At 39.5% G+C, this 16,576-nt stretch overlaps 1 protein-coding gene across 12 annotated transcripts in view; it reads left to right on the top strand.

The window, feature by feature from the left end:
- The window catches only part of Nedd4 (E3 ubiquitin-protein ligase Nedd4), an 87,173-nt gene that overhangs the window by 14,924 nt on the left and 55,673 nt on the right, over window positions 1-16,576 (top strand). For 2 of the 12 annotated variants that reach the window (XM_067085682.1, XM_067085635.1), the window contains exons 3-9: window positions 2,535-2,628; window positions 2,795-2,833; window positions 3,123-3,283; window positions 4,319-4,499; window positions 4,747-4,877; window positions 11,570-11,711; window positions 15,047-15,196. In XM_067085682.1, coding sequence (XP_066941783.1) covers window positions 2,535-2,628; window positions 2,795-2,833; window positions 3,123-3,283; window positions 4,319-4,499; window positions 4,747-4,877; window positions 11,570-11,711; window positions 15,047-15,196 — 898 coding nt within the window. The remainder of the gene's footprint in view (window positions 1-2,534; window positions 2,629-2,794; window positions 2,834-3,122; window positions 3,284-4,318; window positions 4,500-4,746; window positions 4,878-11,569; window positions 11,712-15,046; window positions 15,197-16,576) is intronic. The other 10 variants (XM_067085644.1, XM_067085625.1, XM_067085670.1 and 7 more) reach the window with 7 other exon arrangements.

A 16,576-nucleotide genomic window follows, 5' to 3' on the forward strand; every position in this document is an offset into this window, starting at 1 on the left:
TGGCCCCCCAAGAGTTTCAGGATCAGTTTTTGGAGGACTCTGTGGTGTTGTTAGGAACAACACCACAATAGTGGCATATGTCAACAAACAAGGGTATTGTTTCCCTCCTGTTGCTTCAGTTGACTTTGCAGGTGCTTGAGTGAACAGTGGTGCACTCTGTAGAGCTGTCAGCCAGACACATTCCAGGTAATGGGATGTATAGGCAGGCAAGGTCAGCCTCTGGCATCGAATGACTGGGACAGAGAGCTCCCTTCACCCAATTCTTCACCGAGAGGTTGCTCGACTTGAGGGATCCTTATCATCTTTCTGTTAGCCGCCCGGCACAACAGAAGTCTGCAGGTCTTCTGCTCCATCATATCAGACCCACGGGCCGCTACGGTGATGCATGCTGACACTGTGGGACAACCTCAACGTTTTCATCTTCCCTTCATATTTGTCTAATTCGCAGGATGTTCAGCAAAGTGTCGTTCGCCCCAAATTTAGGTGAATGCTGGAAGACTTCGCCTTTTGCCCGTCCTGCTAGCTGTGCTTCTGGGGCACTGAGAAGAGTTCCTCCCTGACCCGACCTTCTGTGTCAGTGACACGTGGCGTGGTTCCTCAGGCAGTACAATCCCTGCCCCTTCATGACTAGAGACTATCCGGCATCCCTTGCAAGTGTAGGCTTCTTGGTGAGTGGCAACGGAGATAGCTGGATATCTCTATCAATCCTCTACAGCAGTACCCAGGGATTGGAACCATTTTCGCTGGTTGGTGTTGTTGACGGGACTTTTTCTCTGGTCAGATCCGCTCTTCAGCAGGTTGCGGACTTCCTCATCATCTTCGCTGAGAGTTGCTTCTCTTCGGTTCAGTTTGTGAAGATTTAGTTCCACATTTGGCCTAGTCTTTCACCTGAAAGTAGCCCTTTTCTCCACAGTCGAGATTTAGCTGCTGATGAGAAGCTTCGATCGGTCTTGCTCTCCCAGGGACCTCAGGCCCCTAGGCGGCATGTGACTCTCATTTAGGGTTCGTCTAGTGCTCCACACGCAACCTTGCGAGAGTCATCAGACAGAGATCCGACTCTCAAGACCATCTCTTGTCTCACTCCAGCATTGGAGAAGAGGACAGACGATCTTCATGGACCTTCTTTGCTGTGAGCATTCATGGGGTGGGGACCAGTAGCAACTCCATCTCGGATGTCGTTGTGAACTCCGAACCCATTGGCACCTGTTGCCAAGTTAGAGTTCTTCATAATCCCCTCCCCATTGGACTTTGTAGTCGATGATCCAGATCAGTCGCTGCTTTGCCCAGTTAGGGTGCTGTGGTACTTTCCAAAGAAGACTCGATATCTCTAATGGATGTCAACGACTTTGCGCTAGTACTAACTCGCCCAAGAAAGAAGTGTCCAAGGACACGTCTTTCTTTCTGGCCGTGTGAGATGATCAGAAGGGTGTACTCTGCAGCTGACGTTGACGACACCTGTACACTCCGTACTAGAGCTCACAAAGTCAATGGCTTGGTCCATCCCTTGGTTTCCGAAAGTTTCTGTTGGTCTGAAAGCAGAGATGTGGTCTCATCAGACCACATTTATGTCTTTCTACCTTTGGGTTTTTGCCCACGAGTCCTTGGGACCCCCTTTCCTTGGACCTGTGGTGGCTGCTCAACAAGTTGTTTTTTCATACCTGGCTCCTTTGAGAGGACAGGTAGCATTTCACCTAAGGTGTACAGTTCTGGAAGTGAGAGGGATTACGAGAGTGACTTGCTGCTCCTCCTCCTCCTCCTTCCTCGTCCCCCTGCTTCTCTTCCTTTGGGAATGGGACTCGAACCGACAGTTGCTGGAACTGACGTCTGATGTGGTAAGCTCACACATCGAGCACCTGTTCTACTTTTCTTTCTTAGGATCATAGAAGTAATCCCAGGAGACTCAGGCAATAAGACAACCCTTTTCTGGTTTTTGCCTCACTGCCTCCAACTCTTAAGATTCTTCCTAGCCTATTTTTGTATGAGTTATGATTCCTCACTCATTCGAAAAGGTCCAGAAGTCTGACAACTGATCTCGCAGTTCCTATACGCCGATCAATATGTCAGAGGCACGGTACTCCTCCCCGCTCTTTGGACCAGGAGGAGTAGCCCAGGTATGGCGAACTCCAGTCAGTTCAGAGACTCACTCAGATTCCTCCCTCCGACAAGTGAGTCTTCCTAATGTAAACGACCGATAGTTTGTATATCATATAGGAACAAATCACAATTTTTTTAAGTTAATTGTATTTTCCCTAATTATACAAACCTGAGGTCCTTTACATTATATTTATGCCCACCTCATGCCATCCCTCAGTCTGAATCCTGGGCTGAAAGGGAATTTGGAATGTTTGTATTCAGGCAGGTGGGACTTCAGCCCACCAGACTGTAGTTACTGCTTAACCACTTTGTTCAAGAGTTTTAACGGCCATTTCCAGCTTCGCTGTAAGTAATTCCTGATGCAAAAGACCTCAGGTTTGTATAGTTAGGAAAAATACAATTTACTGTAAAAATTGACTTTTTTTTTTTTATCTTTTCAGTGATCCTTATGTTAAAATTGAATTAGTAAATATAAATAGCAATGGGGAAGAAGATAATGTTGTTGACTGTGTTCATACAAAAACTAAAAAGAAGGTAAGTTGATTTATGATTTTTTATATGCAAGTATATATTTTTGTACAAATACAGTTTGCTGTAATACTATCCTATTGGTAACTTTCAATACCAGAATACTAGATTATGTGAGAATTTTACTCATATGTAAGCATTGTATTTTAATTTTTACTCTTATTTTTTTCAGACTTTAAATCCAAGATGGGATGAAGAATTTATATTCAGAGTAAGTATAGTTTGACAAGCTCTGTAGTGCTAAAGAAATTGTCTAATGTTAGGCAAGATTATGTTATAGTTTTAATGTAGCTTAATGTGAACACTGAGTCACACTTTGAGACTGAGGGATTTGCTTTCAACTTAAAGAGAAGAATTAGAACAAAGTAAAAGAGGCGCAGCTGGATGAGAAATTCAAATGAATGGATAAGTGTTCGTAGACTGTCACTCAAGTTCTTCTGACTCTTTGTTGTTTGGTCCTAGAAGATATATACTGTAGTGTTTGTGTTTTACAATTTCAGGTTAAACCCTCAGATCACAAGCTTGTCTTGGAAGTGTTTGATGAGAATCGTTTGACGAGGGATGATTTCTTAGGTCTCGTGCAGGTGCCTCTAATCAATTTGCCACGAGAGGTAGAGGGGAGACAACCTCCACATAAACATTATCGTCTAGAACCTCGAAGGTGAGAAATCTCGAGTCTCATGGTAGCATGAGTTTCCCTCAGTTTAGCTTCTCAGACAGGCATATCTGATATTGCTAGGTTTTTTGAGCAAATGGCTTTATAATTAATAACAAGAGGCATATCTGATATTGCTAGGTTTTTGAGTAAATGGCCTTATAATCACCTTGTTCTGTATCAGAAATTAATATGATTAAAAAATGTAAGGGTCTTGGCATAGATTTGAGATTGCTGACTTAGAGGATTGTTTAATGAAACTTTAGCTTAAGTGCATCACTTTGAGGTTTTCTTGGTTCCTCTGCGATGCTATAGTTGAAATATGTGGCCATTGAACATAATTGGCGTTGGCGTAATTTTGCTGGTGAAGGAAGAACTTTTAATGATTCTGTGGCCTCAGTTTGAAACCCTGCCAAATTCTCTATCAGTTTATGCATCTGTTGATTGGTAACTGGCAGAGGCAGTGATAAGAGAAGACAGCAGGTTTTAATACTCAGTATGGAAAGGTGAACTGTTTGATAGGGTTGGATCATACAAAAGTAATCATCAATAATATTAATGACATTGTTGTGAGAATGATATATTTCTTATATATAGCATCCATTCAGGTTCCAAGTAGTTAGTAGATAATTATAGATCATGAAAGTTATCCCTATAGAATTTTTCTAGAATCCATTGGAAACAAACATATGTAGAGTTGAAAGTGTAAAGGTGGTGTAGGCTGGTGTATAAATACTGTAGACACGGTGATCATTTACAATGTGACCTATGGGTATCATATAAACAAAATGTTAAACATTTCAGAGGTGTTTTTTATGCAGATCAAAAGGTTGCCCAGCAGAATTCAGTTCCTTGGTGGATCAAAAGTAGTGGATATACCTTTAGGAATAGCTGTTTTTAATTTGGTTTTGTTCCAAGGAACAGGATGCTTGAAGGACCTGTTGCTCAGGTTTTCTTTCCGCTTTTGCAGCTGAATAAGGAAGTTTTTATCTGTAACCTTTCTGTCTCTCAAAACCTTTTTGACTTTTTATCTTGAATTAGGGCTTTCCATTTTAGCTCTCGATCTCGTGTTAAGGGCCACCTGCAACTATATTTAGCTTACATAACTGAAGAGGGAGGCTCGACTGGTAGTGGAGCATCGGGTGAACAGACTCCTGAAGAAGCTGGCTGGGAGGTTGTCAGTATTGACAACAGCACAGGGCATGAAGAAGCTCCTGCACAGGTGAGGCAAACTTCTTAAAGGATGAGCCTTGTGCTCGGGTTGTTATTTTAGTAAAAGTGAAACTGCTGAAAAGTTTGTTATTTATTTTAAAGAAAAGTTAAGTCTTGTTAGGAAAGTTGTTTTACTTTTATGAAAATAAACTTCTTTTTTAATAATACCAACAACAGGAGACACTACTCCAACTAGAGATGACATAGACGTAGCAAAAATAAGATTAATGTACCACATTAACAAGAAATTTATTCAGCAGCCAGTGTTAGTGCCTAATGATGGTCAGAGTCCACTTCCGGATGGTTGGGAAGAACGACAGGACGCAAATGGCCGAACATACTATGTTAACCATAATGCTCGAACTACTCAGTGGGAGCGCCCTACTAGGTAGGTTTCATGGAATTACTAGTACAGGCAGTCCCCGGTTAGCGGCGGGCTTGGTTAATGGCGATCTGGTTTTATGGGGCTTGTCTAGCGAAGAAAATTGGCAATTTTTGGCGCCGAAAATTGCCGATTTCCGCTTATCGGCGCCGATAATTGGGTATTGGTGCCAGTATATACCTAACAGAGGTGCTGATAAACGAAAATCGGCGCAGTTGGCGCCGATAAGCCCGAAAATCGCCGAAAAAGCGCCAGAAATCGCCGATTTTCGGTTAGTGGCGATTTTGGTTATCATCACATCCCCAGAACAGAACCCCGCCGATAACCGAGAACTGCCTGTAGTTTGAATGTTTGTGCTTTCTTATCCATGCCAATAACAAGTGTAGTAGAAAAGCGGGTGTTTTTAGTAATGCAATGGAGAGTGCAAAATTAAATTACCAGAACAGTTGCTTTAAAGTCATGCTGTATTTTTACTATAACTGCCATGTGTGTCATATGAAATTCTTATAAATGCCTTGCATCCTTTAGTTGATGATTTTGCAGTTATTGAAATACTGCATCATCAGATTTTCCTTGCTTTGTAAAGTACTGCCATTAATATTTCTAGTTAACAACTTGAACAAGAAAAATTTATTATTGCATTAGACTTTTTGGTCTCATAGTAAGTACAGTGCACACAAATTTTTGTTGGTCTTGGTAATTAGGCAGGCTGGGAAATGCAAACCCATGAAATCAAAATACCTCTTAAACCTATTAAAAAACAAAATTAGATTATTTGGAATGAATCTTACCTACTGTTAAAGTTAGCTTATATCTTCGTGCCATTAGGTGTGATTGACAGTCAAACTAAAACAAAATAATGCTTGGCTAACTTGCTAGGACTATGTCTGTATTCGCCTGTTTCCCACTAGCTGGTGCTGGAATGTTTACGGTATTGTCAGAATTCTTTATGCCGTGTCCTTGTGCAGACGGTGTGAATTGGCGTTAGTATTAATTTCTATGAACTGGGTGATTTTCTCCTGTATGGTATTGTGGTTGTTTTTGGTTTTTTGCATTATGTTACCTACTACAAGCATAGATGGAAGCATTAGGCTGTATAGGAAAGAGTTTAAAGAAACCGAATATTTTGTTTGTGTGTGACGTATGTGTTAGCCTAGCTGTTAAGGCACGAGTGTGGTTTTCTTGATGTGAAGATAGTAAGGAGTGATCTGGTGAGAGGATGAAAGTTTTGTGCAGTATTGAAGGTACTAGAGGCCAATGGATTATGCAGACAATTCATTAGGGCACACCACAAGCCTACTCAGTCTTCTCCTTTCGTCTTCGGGTGTTGCTTCTACACCTCCATTACCCTACATGGTAACCTAGATTAATTCCTCTCTCACTCCTGCTCCATCTTCTTTTGCTCCCTATGTGGTTCAGGAGAAAAATATTAGGTAATTGAGAAATATTTCTTTTATTGTATCATGGTTAGAAATTTGACCGTATATATTAAGGGCAAAGACCCCCCCCTCATAGTGATCGACTTTTTTTGGTTTCCTTCTGTGAGAGAGAAGGTCCCGAAGTCTCAGTGTCTGCCTGTAGCCTGCCCTCTGGACTGCACCGGGTCCGTTGGTCTTCTCCGTGGACAGGGAACCATGATCTGTGCCCTTCACCACCTATCTCTACCATCTCTCCAGTTTGAATTGACAAGTTCTCCGGAGGAGTTATTTGGTAGTTTAGCACTCACGTTTGTCAGCTCCGTGGCATGTCACCTTCTCTGGCTTTTCGCCTCGCCATCATCGTCTTTAGATTGTCATTTTCTTCCCTCTTGTGTGTGGGGTTTGTTCCAGTGGCAACCTCTCTTTTCTTGCATTGCCTAGAGAAAAGATTAGAAGTGGAAGTCATTCCCAGATTTGTGACGGTGCTGAATTTAACTGCTTTAGTAGACAAGGAGGGAGTAGCTGTCTTATGTCCAGTTAGAACTCTTAAGGGTTTACCTGGACAGACATAAACCTTTAAGAGGAGTTAAGTATTTATCTGTGGTGTTAGGAGACCAAATACTCCTATGTTCAAGAATGCTTAAGTCAATGCACAAAGAGTTAATTCCTGGGCTTTTCCCATTTTTTTTAAATAATTCTCATGGCTTCCGTACTGTAAGCACTATTTTATTTCCTTTAAAACCTTTTGCTAGAGAAGGTTGTCACTCAGCTCAGGGGAGATGTAACTGTTGTTGACTCATATTTGCGAAATGTTCAGATTTAGCTGCAGGGACACTTTCTCCTGAACCAAATATGATAGTAACCTTGCTTTCTGTCCTAGTGTTAGTTGTTAGGAAATCCCTCCATAGAATTTTGGGAGTGTGAAGGTACACTTTGGTGTATAGGAACACACCTTCATATATGAAGGTGGTAGTTGTCTTTAGCTTTGGACTGTCGGTTATGGGCTTTTGACCCAGGCACAGGAGTCACTAGCGCTTTACGAGAGTCCTTTTTTCCCTGTAAGGATCCTCTGACAAGTCTCACTATGAGGACCTTACACAGTGTTGTGGTTCCAACGTCTGGCGACAGTGCTAGCCAGTAAGGATCGCACAACAGGCAGGAATGTTGAAAAGCTTTTTTCCCTTCATTGAAAAGCTTTTAGTTCGCTTGGCTGAACATAGTTTCTCTGGCTGCACTAACCCACCATCCTCATTCAATGTGGTAGTCGGCTAACTTGAAACGGTAGGTAAGAGTCATTCCAAATCTCTCATCTGAGTGGGTGGTCATGAAGAATTCTGACAAGAACGTAGACATTCCAGCACCACTTGAGTGGGAAGCAGGTGGTTACAGTGACAGTCATAGCAGGTTAGCCAAGCATTTTGTTTTATTTTCCTTGCCGGTTGCACCTTATGGCGTGAAGATATAAGCTAACTTTAACAGTAGGTAAGTATTCAAATAATTATATCATGAAAATTTCCATTTTTCCTATAAACCAGCACAAATGATATGCTTTTTATTGTGGTCACTATACTGGCCCTGGCTCATCATTCCCTCTTAAAATTGAGAAAATGACTGCCAGCTGGAATTGTTCACGCATGTTTCACAATAATCCTGTTACTTACAATTAATCTAAATCAGAGAGCACGTGGGAAAGCTCAAGCTGCTAGATTATCTGATTAAAGTTTTTAGGATGAGCTTGAAAACCCCTTGTTATTAATATTAAGCAAAAAAAACTTTGTTTTCGGTGGCTCATAAGATGTTCAATATTTTAAATAAAATATGGTATCGAGTAAGAATGATATCCAGGAAAAAAAGTTTAGTGGGTGTGTTGGAGAGAGTTTCATAGTGGAAAATGGAAGGAATACCAGAAATGGAGACTATCCATCCAATGGCTTTCAAAGGACCCAGTGTGTTTGAGTGTAACCACTCCATATTATATCCCTGAGGTGCAACCTTTCAAGTTCTGTTTGGCATCCCCACATGCCTCCCATATAATTTCTCAACATCCAGGTTATGTTTAAAAAAAGCAGAGAAACTGAATATTGAAACTGGGGCCATGTGTCAGTGGAAATCTCATATGCCCTGAAAATTGTGTTTGGCCTGAACAAGATGGAGCTCTGGTTCTTTACTTCCTGATACATCTTTTGGGGAAGAAAAGTCAGGAGGCATCTATACTGAACCCCTTGGTTGTGCGAAGTTAATTTGAATTGTTCTGACAGGGTAGAGGAGAAATCCACGTTCATCTTTTGGTATGGTACATAAGTGGCTACTTATGATGTGTTTTTCCGAAGTCTGGTGCAAAGGATGCATTTGTTGACTAACAGTCTTTAATATCGGTAAAACTCATTTTTTTTTAAAAGGCAGGATTTATTAAACTATGACTCTGATGAGAGCAGACTTAAAGAAATTTAACCCAGCGTTGGACTGTGGTTTTTCTAAATCTTTTTAAATTCCACAATGAAGCAATATTTTCCCATCTTCAAAATTTGACATACTGATTTGACTCGTAGGTATTTAATGAATAACAAATATGGCTTAATCCCAGAAAGTTGAGATTGCTGGACAGCACCAAGAAACATATTGAAGCAAATTTTGTCAATCTTCAGTATTTCAATGACTTTCAGTGTACTAAATAAGATCTAGTGATTTTCTGGAGAGCAGACCCCTGTGGCTAGCCCTTTGGAAAACCAAGATTTTTGGCAAGGTGGTCAAGTTAAACTATTTATTAAAGATGATTAATGTTAGTGGAAGTTTGGGCAGGTCAAATTGTCATTGGTCAGTTTTTGCTGTAAAGTTCACATCGTAACGTGTTTAGATCTCCTTAGTTGTGTTGATCAGGTCGGATGGAGAGAGGAAGGAACACTCGGTCCTTATTTAAGAGACTTCAGTGTGCCTGATCTTGCTCTGAAGAGAGGTGCTCCCAAATTGAAGGGGGATAATTATCAGGGAAAAGCATTTCCAATACAAATACTTAGATTAATACCCAGTAGCCCCTTAACTAACCAGAGACTTTTTTGGGGTCTGGCTCTCTGATATGTAAGAAAATATGTAGCCTACATTTGACTATTTAAGATATCTTGTAGATAACTGTAATTCCATAGTATTTCTACCCAAACTAAAATATTCCCTACATTTCTCATTCTGTTCAAGAGGTTTATCAGCAAAATGCATTTTGTCTAAGAAGGTAGCTTAGCACAGGTGATTCACAAATTTTGGCAAAGCTAACTTTGATTCTTAGGAAGGCCTAAGCTATGCATGAGCTGTGTAGCTAGTCATGTTGGATATTGTATGTCATTATTAAAATGATTTGATTAAGAAATCATAACATTCAAATGTGAATTATATGACATTTACAACAAGATTGTGACTATTTAGTAAAGGTAAAGGGTAGATAACGTGTAGTAATAGGCTTGTTTAGTGCAGGCAGTCCCTGGTTATTGGCGATCTGGTTTCATGGCTCTTGTCTAGCGACGAAAACGGGCAATTTTTGGTGCCGAAAGTAGCAGATTTCTGCTTATCGGTGCCAATAATTCGGTATTGGCGCCGATACATACCTAACAGAGGCGCTGATAACCAAAAATCACCGGTTTTCGGTTGTCGGTGGGTTTCGGTTATCGTCACACCATCAGAACAGAACCCCTGCCGATAACTGGGGACTGCCTATATAGTATGTAGTATATACCTGGTGTTCACAAAATGTCCCAGTCACTTGATGTTCCATTGGCTAGAACTTCAAGCAGGGCATTAGGTGACACAGGGGAATGCAGTACTGTTTACTGGAGCAGGCAGAGGTAAAGTGGGTGAAGCAGAACGACATAAGAATATTAAATTTATTCAAGGACCTACAAAAGTGCCACAAACTTCATGAATATATATGTGCACACCTGAACTTCAGACAAGATGGTTGGTTAAAATTTAAATACAGTATTGCAAGTGCTTCTGCAATGGAGCCCCTATTTTAAATAGTGCTGGAATCCAGTGAGATGTTCTTGCAACTACCAAGTTCTTGCCTGCAACCAGACTTCCACATTACAGGCGATCCTCGGGTTATGATGGAGATACGTTCCTAAAGATGCGTTGTAATCCAATTTCCGACGTAAGTCGGAGCGCCTAAATAAGCACTTGCATCGCCCACCCTGCTAATGTAGGGCATCAGAACACATTTTTATGACATATATGGATTAAGAAAAACACATGAACATAAACATAAAATACAGTCACCACCCTACGTACGAACACTCATGTTACGAACCTTTAGAGATACAAACAGACAAGGTCACAAATTGAAATTGTGTTCCAATTTAAATCGTTCTTCGATGAATTCCCATTTCTATATTTCCCATCCTCATAAAAAATGTTATGTATTTTTTTCAATAGATGGCAGTGTGCATAGTTTCCTTCGGGAACTTCTAACGTCAGGTGCTGCTTCTGCGAAATTCCCTCCCTTGTCATAACTTTCAAAGCATGGAAAAAATAGTAAATTTTGAATGTTGCGCATGAATGAGAATTTCATTTTCTACTTTTTACCCTTCTAATGTCCAAAGTAATTGTGTATAATACTGCATGATTTAAAAATACAGTGAAGATAGTATCATCTATGACTCCTAAGTTAACTTGGGAATGTAAACATCAAAAATTATGCACTAGCCTACATATTGAAAACCAACTTATGAACAATTCTGGATACAAACGGCTGTCCGGAACGTAAGTCACTCGTAAGTTGGGTAGTGACTGTAATGTGAAGTAATGAAAGTAAAACTAAAAATAAAGAGCAAGAATTTTTTCATCATTTGTGGGGACCACGTCATAACCATGAAACGTTGTAGGTCGAGACCGTTGTAACCCGAGGATTGCCTGCATTTGTATCTTGCCTGGCTTCAGGGCTTGTTTTCTCTGTTGAGAACAGCAGTAAAGCATTTGAAAAGTGCAGTACGTGATTGATTAATACTGATGAAACTAAATTTTATTATTTTCTAATGTCAGTCTTTCACATCTTTCAAAATTTTTATGTAGGCAGGAATGGAACCACTTGGCAACTGTGTTGTCGGGTGCTCCTTTTTAAAGTTAATAACAAATCCACTCAATTACAAATTGTCTCATTAGTTGAAGTTAAAAATATCTTTCGTTGAAGAAGTTACTGGTGTCATGCAATGATGTAATAATTCAGAATTAAGAAGTGTTTATTGCTCAAGTCTTCTGTGTGCTTAGTATAGGAAAAAAAGGCTAATTGAAAACATACAGTTCACAGGGAACTAATGAGCAGGAGAGATATCAGCGGTTAGAATCTGCTCAAAATGAATTTCGAAATGAATTCCGTCGCCGATTCCATATATCTGTGGATGACAATGAAGTCTCCAGAGGATCTGATAACGTCCTGCAACGGGTAAGTCTGTCACTTTGTGTTTGTTGGGGGAGTCGATTCTATTTAGGAAATGAAAAAGTAAGTTGACCCGCATCAGTGCATTTAGCTCTGTTGAAACTTGCACATTTTATGGTTATGGCTTTAAATATTCAGTGCACTCCACTAGCAATGCACTGTTCATTTTGACATTGCATGAAGCATGTGGAAGTTGGAGTATTACTTTTAAAAGCAGACTGCTACTCACGAGTAGAGCTTAAAAATTGATATTATGTCAGGACTCTTGTAAATTAAGTGAAGATTCCAGGTGGATTAGATTGGGTTCATAATTCTGTTAAAACCAAGAACAAGTTTACCAAGTTTTTTGTTTATAGTTTTCTTTAAATATATCAGTTATTCTTTAATACATTCACAGCTGTTTTTGTTTTCAGAAAAGAGGCTTGTTTTTTATGTGGTTGCCAATTAAACGTTCTAAAGGCAGTTTCTTTTATCATGATGTATTCCATTACTGCCAGAATACTTTCTGTTTACGGTCTGTAATGGGTACTGTATTAGCAGCTATGGTGCTGTTGGTCATAGTCATGTGCAGTGGGCTATTTTTTTTTACTGCATTGTGTTATTCCAGCCAGCTTAGATACATAAGCAGGTTAAACCTGTTGAAAATTTCCTTGATCTTAGAATATTTTTATTCTATAATCATAGGTTTGTCATTTATTGTATTGGTGTTAGGTTGTCATTGCTGAGATCAAGCCATTTTGTAGGAAGTCCCATGTCTATTTTTAATTGAGCAGTTGTTTCTTTTTGTTTGAGGTGGACTTGTTAGTTGGGTCTTGTTAGTCTCTGTGCTTTAAAAGAATCAGTCACTTTCTGAGATGTCTTCCAACACTCATGCTGCAGGGTCCTAAGGGAAATCTTACTTCAACTACAGTTTCAGGATCATCAAACATCAGAGGGTAAACAAGAAACCAGTTAAGTCCCTGTCATTATGCTGCATTTGTGAAAGGTCTGTGTCACATGTTGAAGCAGCCTTTCTGTGACCGAGTGAGTTGTTTAATTAGCAAGTGCAATTTTGCTGGCAGATAGCAGGTTGGAGAGATTTTTTTCAGCCCCACATAAATGTTTTTACCACAGTCGTACGCAAGAATTCACAGTTTTACCCTTGGACATTTCCAAACCCTCAGATTTGGAAGGTAAATTGTCTGTTGCATCTATAGAACAAGCCAAACTGATAAGCTTTATTGCACTTCAGTAGGTGGGGAGTGCTGAAAGACAGGCTTAACTGTTAACTCTTTTTTTTCTAGGCTGGTCTGTAGTGGTTTGCAGAACCTTCTTCCATGCTATATTTGCTGAGAATAATTTGTAATATGACCAAAGAATCTTTGTCATACTCTCACCATCCCACAATAAGTTAATAAATTTCCATGGGTGGAAGTTTGCAAGTTTTAGATATTTTCAGCTGCTGTTGGAGTGAGAACTGGTAATCTTGTTGGACAACTGACAAAGAGGTTGAAAGGGACATTTGTGATTGGTTCAATAAATACGATACATCTCTGCTTGCTGTCACTTTTCAGTTAGAGGCAGAGTTTTCGTTTTGCTCAGGGAATGCAAAAGAAATGGTCCATCTTGGCCATAGGTGTACATAAATTACCGTTGTCTTCAGTACTCTGACATTGTGGACTTTCTGTTTATGGGGCTTTTATTGTCAAGTATTTGCTTGTTTGTGGAGCTTTTATTTGTCAAGTATTTGCATCCTTCATATTCATCAGAACCCCAGTAATGGTTGAAGGGAGTCCTCCCAGGTAACTGGTTTGTCAGTCAGGCAAGTTACTGACATGTTAGACCTTAGCCTGGTCTTCAGTCAGCCTTTCCTTCTGTAAATAGCTCCAGGCTGGAGTAAGCCACATCTGGAATGCCATGCTGCTGTTGTTTTATGATGGAGTGCTTTGTTTGACAAGGATTAACATTTTGATTTGGACCCAGCGTACGACAATTAATGAAAATACTGTAATCATGTTAGCTCTTTGGTGAACTATTGTCCTCGATGTACAGTCTGAATTTTGATAACTGTTTCTGGCTTTAAAGTATCATCCAGTCATATTGTTCCTCATGTGGCCAATGTTGAAATTGTCTTAATTGCCTTGTAAGTATGTATATGTTCAGGTCCTTTTGTCACAGAAGAAAACCTAATGGTGGCATGGTTTTTCATGTAAGTTGGACTGCTCTGCTATTGTTAGACATCATTGAGTTTACAGTGAGAAGTGTTTTCGCAGATTCTTTGAGCTCATTTTGATTATTTCATGTAGATACTTAAATACAATCTGTACCAAAGCTTTCTTTGAGCATTTTATGAGCTCTTTGTGAGGAGTGTATATGAAATAACAGTTGTTGTATTAGAGTCAAATATATGCATTCTTTGCATGTTAGGAACGATAGTGTGTGTTGCATTGCTTTGTGGCAAGATTTTACTCTATGACTGCATGTATAAGACTGTTCACCGATTTTTCCAGTTTATTGATTTTATCTCTGATTTTTTGTTCTTTTACAGCTTTTAATTGGTTTATCAAGTGACCTTGTTATGTAAATGTAGAACATCAAGCACCCAGAAAAGTGGGTCTTTAGTCAGCAATGCTGAGCTTATTAGATAGAATACGCATACAGAGTTGCCAATATAACATAGTTGGTGCAATCAGCAGACACTTTGCTGGTAGATATGTCCTGTATTCTATAGTTTATTCCCTGGAAGGTTTTTAAATACCTGGCACCACCCAGATGTTAGTGGTTTTTTTTTAACTTTAAATTGGCTGTGTTAAATGCTTTCATGCACTCACAGCCAAATGCTAATTTCATAAGGGTTGCTGTGTATGTTCTAAAGTTTTCTTAGTGGCAGGAAAAAAATGAATAAACTTTTTTGAGGACAGTCAATTAGGTGCATATTTCATTATCTAGATTGAATTACTTAGGCTTTTTATTTTGTTTATCAGATGGGTTTTACAATCAGTTGTCATTATGCATTTCTTTTGGAATATATAACACCAGTTACAAAGAAACGTGCCAAGGTAACTCAAGGCTATTTTTGCAAAATTGGGTATGTTTTACGAAGGGGTTTTTGAAAGTTTTGACTGACTTTTTTCGACTCTCTGTTGGCATTTGAAATTTCGTACGTCGTCTCACAGAAAGTAAACACTGCTGGTTTTGAAAATTTTTTTTTTGGAAGAATAGCCTCTGATAATGAGATTTTTATTTACATAGAATTGGAAGTGGTGTTATGGATAACATCGTCTGTTTTAACCTTCCCTCTGTAAGCATGTGGCCATTTCTGTTGCATGTTGACTTGACGTTGTGATTTGATTGAACTTTAGCAACCTGTGGGAGGAGAGGGGGATGATGAAGACGATGATGATGATGGTGAGGAGGAGGAGGATGAGGATGAGGGAGAGGAAGAGGAAAATGAAGAGGGAGAGCACCATGAAGAGACACAGCCTCGCTTTGAGGAAGTTGCCTCAAAAGAGGTGAGGAATCGAGGACAGAAAAGTTTGGCTAACAATGTAGTTGCTGTAGATCCCCCCCCTCGCAGTTGTAGGTGTAGTGTGTGAAGCCTCTCTTCAGATCTATTGCAGATTATTTCGGTACGCCAGTCTCTTACTTTTAGGCTTTCAAACCAGGTATGATCTCATTATGTAGGGAATCTCTTGCTTGTAGGGTTTAATGAAACCTGCAGACGAATTTCACGTCAAGACTTGACGAATTTAGGTTGAACGTTACTGTATTTTAGTCCTGAATCAAATGATGACGATGCTGTGTCACCATAGATTGTCTTTGTTGTAGCTGCATTTTGACCTTTCTCAGTGCTTTTAATTACCCATGCTTCATCCATTTGATTTCCTTTTGCTTTCATTTTCACCTTTTACACCCTTCAAGTTTATGCATTTTACACTGTAGTTTGTGGATTTTTGTTTTTAAATGTTTATTTTTGGGGCAAAGTAATTTAAAGTAGATTTTAGAAAGTTTGTATGTGGACTGCTCAATTAAGTGTTATTTTTATGTTATAAAGACTTCTAACTTTGCTTTGTGAAGGGACTGAAATCCCTTTTAACAGGAAATTTTAAAATTTTGTGTAATGTAGTACAGGTACTTAGTCTATAGTCACCTATATAGCAGTGCTTAATATCCATGGGAACAGCTCCTGTAACTGATTTTAAATACTGAGGCCCCTTTTAATGGAATGAGGGTTGTGGTAAAAGAATTCAATTATATTCAGGGCTTCATCTTATGGTAAAGAAACCAAGATGGTCAAAGCTGCCCAAGACAAGTCTTGTCACAATAGAAACTTGTGCTGATAGACTTCATCTTTTAAGTAATGGCAAACCAGCCTCTTGTAAAGTGGCAGGTTGCATGAGTCATGAAACATGGAAGAAGGTAGAGACTTCAGGTTGTGTATGTGAATGTGAAAGATTCTCGAATTTGTGACCGTGCACGTGTTATCTGTGGGACCATCAAGTCTGATGTGATCAAGGAGGCATACAATTAAGAAGTTCTTTAGAGTGGTGCCCAAAGTAATGTCTTCTGAAGAAGTTTGGTTAAATAGAAGCCATTGATTCTACTCTTACCAAGTTTAGAGTGGAAAGTGTTGCCCTGAAATAAGAGCAGAATTTCATACAGTGAATCCATACGCATAAATCCAAACAGTTTGCTTAAAAATGCCAGGAGCATAGTGGATGCCTCCCACGAGATGCTACTATTCATTTCATACTTTCCTGGAATTGTGACTTAACAAGGCTGGGGTGTTCACTAAACATTGTCTTGATTTATAGTAGGAAATGGGATACTAGGACCAGGTAAGAGATAACTTTTTATTGATTATTATCGTAGGAATTCATTATCTTTTAATA

This window comes from Macrobrachium rosenbergii, chromosome 3 (genome assembly GCF_040412425.1).
Source record: "Macrobrachium rosenbergii isolate ZJJX-2024 chromosome 3, ASM4041242v1, whole genome shotgun sequence".
In the NCBI taxonomy this organism is placed as follows: Eukaryota; Metazoa; Arthropoda; class Malacostraca; order Decapoda; family Palaemonidae; genus Macrobrachium; species Macrobrachium rosenbergii.